Below are 11,243 nucleotides of genomic sequence, written 5' to 3'. Positions count from 1 at the left end.
ACCCCCAAAACATCAGTAAGTGACATCAGCAACAACCTCCACAGTGCAGGGTGAAGGTATCACAATCCACTGTTGGAAGGAGACTCAGAGAGCAGAAATATAGAGGCCACACCACAAGATGCAAACCACTCATCAGCAGGAAGAATCGGAAGGCCAGAGTGAAATTTGCTAAGAAGTACAGAGATGAGCTGCAAAAGTTATGGACTGATGAGACCAAGATTAATCTCTAGCAAAGTATAGGAAAGGCCAAATACGAGCTCCTCTGTGAAGAATGCTGGAGGTAATGTCAGGGCCTGGGCGTGCATGGCTGCTTCTGGAACAGGCTCATTAATATTTATTGATGATGTAACTGATGATGGTCGCAGCAGAATGAATTCAGAAGTGGACAGAAACATTTTGTCTGCCAATTTACAGAGAAATGCATTGAAACTAACGGGGAGGAAGCTTATCATGCAGCAGGACAATCAGCCAAAGCACACAACAAAACAAAGGACTTCATCAGGGGAAAGAAGTGGAAGGTTTTAGACTGGCCAAGTCAATCAGCTGACCTTAACCCAGTAGAGCTGCATTTCACCTCCTTCAGAGGAGACTGAAGGGAGAAACACCCGAAACAAACAAGAACTGAAAGAAGCTGCGGTAAAAGCCTGGAATAGCATCACAAATGAAGAATGCAACAGTTTGGTGATGTCGATGGGTCGCAGGCTTGAGGCACTTGTTGCAAGAGAGGGTTATGCCACCAAATATTAAATTTTATTTCCATTACCTTTGCTCACCTAAGAATGCTGTAGTCTAATACAAATGGTGATATTACCTAAGTTGTTTAACACATCTAGATGTGAATATCAGGAAATGAGAGCTGAAATTCTGAACTCTTTTCTCATACTCATCTTTTGATCTTAAACCCAAAACAACAAAAACAAAGGATTTGCCTTACCTGTAAATTCAAAATTTATTATTTTGTTAATTTTATTACAAAAGTTCAACAGACTTATCCTCAGGTTTGGAGTCTGTAACAGTTTTCAGTTATCTCGGTTTTCTGTAATTATATTTCCAGAAAAATAGAAATAAGCCACTGCTTTTTATAAAAATAAACTGAAGTCAAAGATTGATAATCCCAGCATGTTTGGCTGAAATTACCGAAGTTCTCCAAATAACTCGCTGGGATTTTTAATGATTTTTATATGTTTTACAGAACAACATCATATTTATGTGATTAGTTAATGTTACCATTAATAGCCTACAAGTTTATTTTTCTGAGTGAAATACAGACATCTTGCTTGTAATGGGGAAAATCTGAGTATGAACTGCTGATATTTCAATCAGAAAATACAATAAAGTATAACATCAATAAAGCATGCATGACATCAGTGAGGGAGGATAAGATCAGTATGCTTTAATAATAAGATATCAGTGCAGAAACACAAACTTCTTATTGGGTTGAGTTCCCCATATAGTAATAACAATATATGATAATAATAAGTTCAATATTTTTAGCTTATTTAAAAAAAATACAGAACTAGCTAATATAACATTACTGTATGACATTGACAAAACAGAATACAAATAGCTGAACATGGATCCCATAAGGAAAAACAAAAACCCTGTTACACGAGACACAAGACAAAATGCTATATTGTTTTTTTAAAGAGGAAGTGCAATGAAGGAGTCGACTGACTCCTGACACTTTTTTGTTTTGGGGGAAACCCTTCAAGCAGCACAGTATGTTGAGCACTACGACTGGTGATAAGCCTTCTAGGCTTTAAATAGAGAGCTGAAGCCCCACCCGTTTTTAGGTTAGCATCTGTGCTACTAGCATTTGCGTTTTAATGGATTCTCTGAGTTTTCTCTCTTCTGTCTAGTTTCTGGGGTTTTCTATCCATATTCTAAGGTAATCTAATATCTACTATAACACTTAAGCAGTGATATTTTCACATTTTATTTTAGCAAAGATAAAACAATGTTAGGATATGATACCTCTAAGATACTTTAAGGACTCAGAGGTGTAGTTTTTAAATGCTACAAAATAATTGTTGTTTTATCTTGGTTAAATGACTAGGTGTATACATTTTATATTTCTAAAAACTTTTTATTTTAAATTGTCTTGCCTTGGCTAGTGGAGCAGAAGCTAGCTTAAAATGGGGTGCAGGACTTCCCTTCTGCCTAGATTTGTATTTTTAAAATCAACTTCCATCTGGCCAACTCTATCCACATACATTAACACAATTTGGTTCAAATCTCATCAGTTGCTAAAAAGTCCATTTGCATGTTTCAGAACATGTAATATAATCCTAAAACCTCTTTGGTCCCATGAGATTAACATACAACTGGGACTGTTAAAGAATAGTTTTATATTTGACTGTAAATCTGACAATATTTAAAAACATGCTTAAGGTGCTTTTCTGGAAACCTAATCTAACAAACTTTGATTTCTATAATCAGAAATCCGAATTTAAAACATAACAAGTTTTTTTAAATACTATACATTATCTTACAAATAGGAATAGCTCAATTTGCAGGCTTTTCACCTTGAAATAAGAAGAACTTTTAATTTGAGTAATGAAAAAATTGCCCTCTTGTCTAAAGTAACATTAGGAGAGAAAACCAAATTTTGTTTGAATTTCCAAAAAATTAAAGCGCAAGAGGGGAGTGAGAGTAGAAACAGATGAGTAATCTGTCGAGTGGAGGAGTTGAGAGATATGCGTCAGTGGGCAGGCTGAGCAAGATGTGTCTCTCAGCTCGACATCAGTTATTTTCATATCTTCATAATTGTTCAAACTGTTTCTCTGCCTACATCCCCTCTCAGGGTAATGCTCCTCTCCAGTCCTATTAAACATCTTGTGGCCCAGGTGGCTGTTTTTTTTTTTTTACAACCTGGATTTAATCTTCACAAAAATTTAATTTATGAACTTGGACTGGAAAAGCAGTATAATAGGCCTCCTTTTAAGATCACGTTTTTCCATCCAAAAAAGTAGTTCAGATACTGTAATATAGTTAAACTGCAGATTTGGTTGTAATCTAAGCTTCTAAATCATGATATTTTACTTCATTCCTATGTCTCTGCAATGGAGGTGGTCCAAAATGTGATAGTAGCTAGTAGAAATAATGGCAAAAACCATAAATATGGGGCGGTTCGTAAAATTATGAATTTCATTTTATTGGTGTCTCTCCTATACACGAGGCATTCATGAGAAATTGAATAGCTTTCATTTCAAACTGTATTATCTACACGGTCAAGTCACAGATGACCAAACTGCTGGAGGAGGTATCTGTTTGTTTTGTTTCAAATTCCCAATATTCAGCTTGTAATCTTAATCTAACACTTTTAAGCACCACTCACATCATTTGCATCTTAAAAGCACACTGTGCAGCATGTTTATTCAAATAAAAAGCTATATATCCAAATAAAAGTCAGGAAAATTTAGTTTGCCGAGTGATAGTAATGGACTCTCAACATCTGTATCAAGCAATCTGCAAAAGCAAAGCATGAACTTGGTCGGACACTACTGTCCCCTCTGACCTGTGACCCTTCCAGGAAAACTCTTACTGTACAGTCAAATCTTTTTCACCTAAACCCCCTCATCAAGAGACTGTCAGGTCATTTGATGAGCTAGGAAATTATTACCTTAAAAACCGTTCAACAAATTTTCTCTTCATCACCAGGGGATCTACATGGAGTTCTTGTAGGGTTCTACTTGAATCTTGATCTAAATTAATGTATCAGATGAGGCTATAGAGGATCTGTTAACAGGACCTCAGGGGTTATTATGGAAAAACATCCTAACTGTGATGTTGTATCACTTAATTTTGGATCTTTTCCAGTTCTTACAAAAATTATGGGAGCTTCTATTGGACAATAAGCATGACAAAAAGGTAAGCAGACCCAAACCAAAGGGAAGTGGTTTGCTATTCTATCAGAATAGCAAACCAAATAGTTTAACTTTTACATGGGATACAATATCATGTTAGGATTTAATTAAAAATCACCCCCAGAGTTATTTATGTTACAGGTTGAAGGGAACAAACTGTGCACTTGAAGGGCAAAGTCAGTAGGCGTTGAGACAACAATGAAGTCATGATAAGGCACGTTATATAGATTTAAAATAAACTTTCAGCATGACATACAGCAGAGAACATCAAAATATAGTATTAGTGGATCAAAGAGATGTAATAAAAGTTCTAAAAATGACGCATACATGGTCAATGAAGCACCTTTGCTTTTATATATGCAACTGGAAAACTATGTGATTATGTGGCAACTTCACCTTCTTAACAATGTTCAAAATGCTACATATCTGAAAAGTGAAACTTAGAAAACTGATTTTCATCTTTAATCTGAACTCTTTTCCTGTTATTTTTTTGTCTTAAAGCAAGAACAACAACAGTACTGTCCAGTCGACAGATTCAATAGATATTTTTAGGGATAAGATATTAAGGGTATTTAAGGATAAAACAATAAAGGGAAAAAAAAATACCACAACACGGAAACAGCACTGTGTGGGGATCTGATCGATCTGCATCTACAGGGGTAGATAAGGACAAAGTACCAGAACACAAACACTAAAAACACTATCTTCAACATTAGTTTTGTCTTTTTAAATACATAACGTATATGTGTACAAAGCTCTATAACTGATATTCAAAAAGTGGTCACACAAAGACAATTACCTGGAAAAAAAACTAATTAGATTAGGAAATATTGTGAGAACGTGTTTTCACTGAAGGCATACTGTTGATGATATTACTGACATGACTGGGGTGAAAATTAGTTTCTAGTTTGAAATTAAAAATCCTGACCTTAATCTTAGTCCACTGTGTATTAGGACGACTAATAATATTCTGTATCAAAGCGCTCTGATATTGGCAGCTACTGCATGTCGTTAATTATAAAGAAAAAAACTGGCCTTGTCCTAATCCTAAAGAATACATACATACACTCCACATTCAAGTCACTTCACAGGCTGCTGCTGCCGCTGCTATGTACATATGTATAGTCTGAATGAGTACGTGATTCTGCATTTGCTTCTGTCATCTAGCGTTACACTGTCTGGTTTGTGCAGTGGTGTGCAAAGTGGGTGTGGGGAGCGACCTCCATTGCCCTTCCTGCTCCAGAAAAGTGGATTAATCTTTGCCCTAATATCACACCAGTGGGGCTATAGAGGCTGCTAGAGCTGCTCATGTAACCCCATTCTCTGATTAGCCCAAATACCAACTCAATCTCTACTAAGTGGAACTCTGATCAGCCAAAGTGACTTACGATCCCCCCCTATTGCACTTCTGATTAGCCCATTCAAATGCCCATTATACATCCCAAATATCCCCCCCTTTTTAGCTTAGAGGGGCATTTCAGTGACTTTGCAAGTTCAGCCCATTTACTATAAATCTAACTCATACTTTACAATACAGTGAACCATTCTGCAAACCATGTTGCTGCGGTTTAGAATTGTTTTCTTCCATTCCAGGCAGACATTAGTTTCTATACATTTTGTACTACATGGACATGAATGACAATGCTCAAAGTTGCATCATAGTTTAGAATATAGTTACGCAAGATGTCTCAAATAATTTATAGCTTGATTTCAAATATGAAGCTTTGAACATGTAAACGTAGATGCTCTGCTATCATCATATTTGTTTCTTTGCCATATAGGATTCCTGAATATCTTAGAACTTTAGACAGTGTACAGGACAGTATAATGTGCTTAGGACTGATTGTCAGATAAAACAAGACATCTGAACTTGCTGCCTCTCAATAATAATTTTTCACTATTTTTGTAAATTTTTATAGACAATCCAAGGCATATTAATTGATAACGAAAAAAAATCTTTGTCACGGGCCTACAGTGTTAAAGTATTTAGAATTATTAATGAAATCAAATCAATCAGGAAATGCAGTGCAGACTTTTCAAATCAAGCATTGCCACACACAAATATTGTAACTTTGACCCAAAAACTATGCAACTATGATGCATTACACAACTCAAGCAAGTTTCAAAATTCTGCTAATTGATTTTAATACTACACAGAAATAAATGAAAACCAATGTCTGCCTGGAAGGGTAGGAAAAAATATAAAATTGCATAGTCTGCATTTGACAAAGGTCAGCAAAACTAGCAAAAGTACATGTAATCTCTCGTTAAGCAGCCTACAACACTTTAAACCTTAAAATTAAACTTGCAGGAGAGGTGCCCCTTTTTCATCCTCATACCAGCTCCTTAGATATTTGTGCACACCACTGTTTTTATATGGTTGTCTATATGCGTAAAGTGTGTGTGTGTTTGTGTGTGTAAGCTCACAATATTGTAATCACATGAACTCTTTCAGTGTGTGCAGGTCAGACCTTTTGTACAAGCTATCCGATTGGTGAATAAGGCTAGCTTTGTTGCTGACTATATAAGCTTTAGCTTAATGAAATAATTGCACAATAAAAAAAAACCCTGTAGTCACACAATCTACATACCTGACAGAAAAAAAACAAGCATGAGAGAAACAATGTTTAGTTAAATCAAAGACAAGTTTAAGAAGAGAAGATTGAAGAAAGAAAAACAAAGTGTAATATTCTTACAGTAGAGTAGATGCATTGCAATATGTAATATATTAGTGTGTCTGAGTTGGACACACAATAATCTGGTAGGTAGAGTAAGAACAAAAAAAATAAAAATGCGAGAGGGAATAATTGATATGGTAAAGTGCCCCATCGATTTGGATTGAATAATGTGGGGAGATCTGATAAAAGCTAAAATGTCTCAATTCAATAAAGTAATAATTATACTTATTATAAGAACTTAAACAACAATAAAAAAGCATCATTGAAGGTTGACCCAAACAGATTGAATGCTATTGTAAACCAGTTGTTGTGAGAATCATCACACTGCGCTACTTTGTTATTTAAACACAGCGGTTGATGATGTTACAGTGACTCAGGCAAGAAGAGGCAGGTTTGATGACTGTATATGTGGGAAACGCTTGAGCAGAGCTGGGTATCATTTTTGATTATGATTCTGCTTCTCATCATGCCCTGGTCCTTTTATCTTAAGCAGACTTGCCATATACCATTAAGTGTTTTATGCAAAAGAAATTCTCTATCTTGCCATGTACGCAAGTAGCAAGCCAAAGAAGTTGTGACTCCATACTACCAACCATTAATTATTTTGGCACAGCTGTTACATTTAGCCACGCTTTAAAGTGCTCCGGTCCAGCATATTGCACTGCAGTGATTATGTTTCTTGGGTGGGAGGGGGGGTCAGTAAGCAGATTTAATGAGCCTACTTATAAATTTGATGGCTACAAGTCACAACCCCCTCATGACACCCAACTCTTGCTTGAAGCTTTGAGTGAAACTACAAAAGTGGGCTGGTTTTAACTGCTGGTCAAAAACACAAAGTGAAAGAACACAGTGTCTCTGTTGATGTGTTGATAGTTTAACATCTTCTCGTCTGAGCTAAATACGTTGATAAAGAGAAGGTAGGGCTGGCAACAGAGCTGCATAGAGGTCATACCAGGGTGTGGGTCTGGATAAGATACAGGTTGTAGGTTTGAATCCCATAACTATATGTAGCCTGGCCATGGATTCCCACCTTGCTAAGCCTTGGCAAGAAACCGCAGAGCTGGCCTTTAAGGCAGGTTGTGTGTGTTTAAATCCCACGCTGCTAATACCCCTTTACACCATAGGCCCGAGTTCAGCCTGAACACCAAACACAGAGCTGACCCGATGACCGGCGCTAAATCCCAGTGTCAAGACTTAGTGACACAGGTGTTGCATCATTTTGTCCCATGTTTACCTTTTTTCACCAAGTGACCCATGTTAGCTTCTATGTGTATGTGAGTGGCTCAATGCAGGTCAACTTTTATACAATGGCGGTCAACCTCAGCATCTTGTCCAGAGCTTGGGGGTAAAGGGATGCAAGTAGCCCTGATCTCTTAGCTTGTTTAGATGGTTTAGGTACAGAGCTATAAAAAAGGACAGAGTGTGGGGCTGACCAAATAACATTAATAGGACAGGATATGGTTTTGCATACCATTCCCTATAGGTAGCCTAACAGCAGTGCTCTCAGAAGGCCCATAGGTATGAATGTAAAGAAAGGCTTAAGTCTCAGGCTGCAGGTTGAGACTCAGGGCTGGGAGTAAGTTGGGTCTATGGCGGGGTTTGAATCCGGGGCTCTAGGTGGCCTGGTCCAGGGCTCGCAGTAGGTCACAGCCCTGAAGGAGGTGCAGGTTGCCCTGCAGCGGGATGTTGACCTCACAGTCATAACGGGTCAACTCTGGCAGGCAGGAGGACTCAAAGGAAGTGCCCAGCAAACGGCTGACTATACCTGAAAATAGAAATGGGGATTCAATAAAAGGCAGGAATATAGAAACTGACATAAGTAACAATCTTATTTTTATTTAAGAGGTGTATAATGCTAATTTTCAGGTTCAAAAATCTTATTTAGGTTGTTTTTTTACTTTTCATACTGCACATTGCTGCAGCTCCTCTTTTCACCCTGTGTTGAAGGCTTCATTTTAGCTATGGAGTGACACATCTCGTCTCTACATGATCTTTGTTGGGAGTTTCACATGGGCAATTCCTAGTTAAGGACTACTAGCCAATCAGAAGCAGAGAAGGGCGAGTCAGTGAGAAGCAAACACGGATTTGTTTCAGCTGTACATGTTGCCGACTGGCGCAAGAGTTTCAGAGTGGTGAGTTATTAATCTGTAACAAAAGTATCTTTCATCCATAAAGTTATAACTGAGCTCTGTCTCTACATCACAGGACCAACTTTATGTCTTCTGACTGGGTAGCTAGTGTTTGTCAGGGAGAGGAGAGCTGTGTGCTGCAGCTCAGTGTTTTTGAGGGGTGTCGGAGTAGCTGCTTAGTGAGCGTTATGAGGCGCATTTAGCTTTCTTGCGTGTGTCACCACAAGGATGAAAGGGAAGCGGCTGGACTACAAACGAGCTGTTTTCAAGCAGTTCAGTGCAGAGTTTTCTGTGGGAGATGGGAACTCCCTTTGGGCTGGACTTTTTCACTTTGCAAACCTATTACATGCACAAAAAATATATCTAACTCAATAAAGGAGAGGGAAAAAGCCAAAAGCATAATACCACCCCTTTAAGTCACGCTAGCCTGTAATTGAGCCCTAAAAACCTTTTTCTTAAAACAAGTGGGGGGGGGAAATCTGCCATAGCAGTAATATGATTGCCTGTTTCCATCAGAAAGCAACATGTTTCAATAAGTTCCTTGAAATTTTAGTAAGATCTTAAGTGAAAATAATCAAAGAAAAAACAACAACTTTATTCTAGAAAACAGGAAACACATGTTGATTTGTATTGGATCCAGATTAATATATTCTATATTTCTTGCCACATTTGTTTTCTTGCTTTAATAAAATACAAGTTTAATGGAACAATTACAGATTAAAAGGATAAGGAGTATTCCAGGTTCTGGTGCTTTACACAGTGACGTTGGATGAGTTTCTAGGCAGTTTAAACGTTAAAGTCACATCTGCTCACCCTCAGTCTTGGTAGAAGCCAGCATGTTATACTGTGTGTAGTTGTAGCTCTTTTGGGGAACAGCTTTCTCATGTGCACCAGCTATCCCATTTTCTGGATACTGACACTTCCTGTGTTGCGGCAGAGAGCTGAGACAGGAAGACATGCTGCCTGGCATCATCCTTCCCATCCCCGACTCTGAGACAGAGAGATTACAGGTACAGTAGTTGATTGAAAGTGATAATAATGCAAGATATTTTTCCACAAACAAACAGTGAGTTCATACCTGCCAGTGATCCTGTGCTGAGGGAGCGATCCATGGCGACACAACCGTCAATCCTCATCTTCTTCCAGATTTCCGATGGCTTATTTTCACCCTAAAATGCAAACACATGGTTACTTTATTAGCTGATATATACACTGATGCTCACTTTCAGATCAAAGTAGCACTTGCTTCATTATTTTTCAGTAATTAGCTGCTTATTTTAAAGAAGAAAAATTATTTAAAAGGAGTAGCTGAAGTAAATATACAGGTGCCTCAAGAAATTTGAATATCATAGAAAACAAATTTATTGTGAGCACCACAAATTAAAGGCTCAGAAAACCTTTGCAGGTGTCTTGAGTTAATAACTGATTCAAGCTCATCTCAGGTCAATCTAAAAATTGTAATAGTTTTGAGGTACTAGAGTTTTTGATTCCCATGAGCTGTGAGCCGTAATCCATCAAGGTTAAAACAAAATACAAAAAGAAAATGAACTTTTCCACGATAATCAAATGTTTTGAGATGCCCTTTTTTTCCATGCAGTAATGATTCTCAGGAATACATATGAAACTTATTGCTATATACTGTGTGTTAATCAGAGGAACTCACCACAGACATCTGGGTAAAGGAGCGCTTGATACTGTTGGCCATGGCCACTCTGGCTGGACTCATGTCTCTGTAGGCTTGAACAAAATTGTCAGCCGACCTGCAAACACAACACATCATTAGGCTGTTTTTTGATTGGTCGTCATACCAACAGGATGGACAAACATAATTTCAACACAGGGAAGTTTGACTGCGAGGTACTAACTGGACCAACTTCCTTTGGTTTGCATTGTAACACTATGAAAATGTATCTCTAGTGCATTATTGTTTTTGTCTTGGTTTAAAACTTGAATGTCAGGACTTTGTTTATTGTTACATCACCTATATTTCTGCATGAGATGTGGTGTGTTCTGTTGACAGGGCAGGCGCTCCTCTCCTGACAAAGCATCCATCAGGTAGGTCTTGGTGGCTCGTGGTTGCTGTTGGTAGGTTAACAGAGGGTCTGGTGGCCACTGCAGGTTCTGCCTCCCACCCATGGAGGACAGTGGGGTGCTGGCTGGAGCCCGGTACGGGGGACTCTGCATTTGCCCCATAATGCAAGACCTTGCACAGGGGTCCACGGACCCCTGGCTGGAGCCTCTCTTCTCCCTTGCAGCCCAGGATGTAGCTGGCTGGTGCTGGTAGTGACCTTGGGACTGAGGAGGGGAGGACAAGGGCTGGAAGAGGCTGACAATGTTGCTGAAACTCTGCAGCGTGGCCTTGTGTGTTTGGGTCAGGCTGCTGCTGCTCCCCATGGATCCTCCGGGACCTCCCTCCAGGGGCTCGGATTCTGGGATGATGGGATTCAGCTGGAAGTCCTCACCATCCATTGGGATATAAGGAGCCAAAGTCTCCAAATCTAAGTCACTCAAGTCTCTCTGGGAAAGTGAAAGATACCATGGTGTGTTAAAAATGGGGGGGGGGGGGGGGG

At 38.7% G+C, this 11,243-nt stretch overlaps 1 protein-coding gene across 2 annotated transcripts in view; it reads right to left on the bottom strand.

Annotated features, from left to right (window-relative positions):
- Window positions 1-1,368: 1,368 nt before the first annotated feature.
- The window catches only part of epas1b (endothelial PAS domain protein 1b), a 56,797-nt gene continuing 46,922 nt past the window's right edge, over window positions 1,369-11,243 (bottom strand). For both annotated transcript variants that reach the window (XM_046065616.1, XM_046065615.1), the window contains 5 exons: window positions 10,655-11,190; window positions 10,337-10,433; window positions 9,752-9,842; window positions 9,487-9,663; window positions 1,369-8,309 (listed from right to left, as the gene is read on the bottom strand). In XM_046065616.1, coding sequence (XP_045921572.1) covers window positions 8,158-8,309; window positions 9,487-9,663; window positions 9,752-9,842; window positions 10,337-10,433; window positions 10,655-11,190 — 1,053 coding nt within the window. In that variant the 3' untranslated portion in view covers window positions 1,369-8,157. The remainder of the gene's footprint in view (window positions 8,310-9,486; window positions 9,664-9,751; window positions 9,843-10,336; window positions 10,434-10,654; window positions 11,191-11,243) is intronic.

Source organism: Micropterus dolomieu, linkage group LG12, assembly GCF_021292245.1.
Source record: "Micropterus dolomieu isolate WLL.071019.BEF.003 ecotype Adirondacks linkage group LG12, ASM2129224v1, whole genome shotgun sequence".
Taxonomy (NCBI): Eukaryota; Metazoa; Chordata; class Actinopteri; order Centrarchiformes; family Centrarchidae; genus Micropterus; species Micropterus dolomieu.
This window is presented reverse-complemented; position numbering and strand designations above follow the sequence as displayed.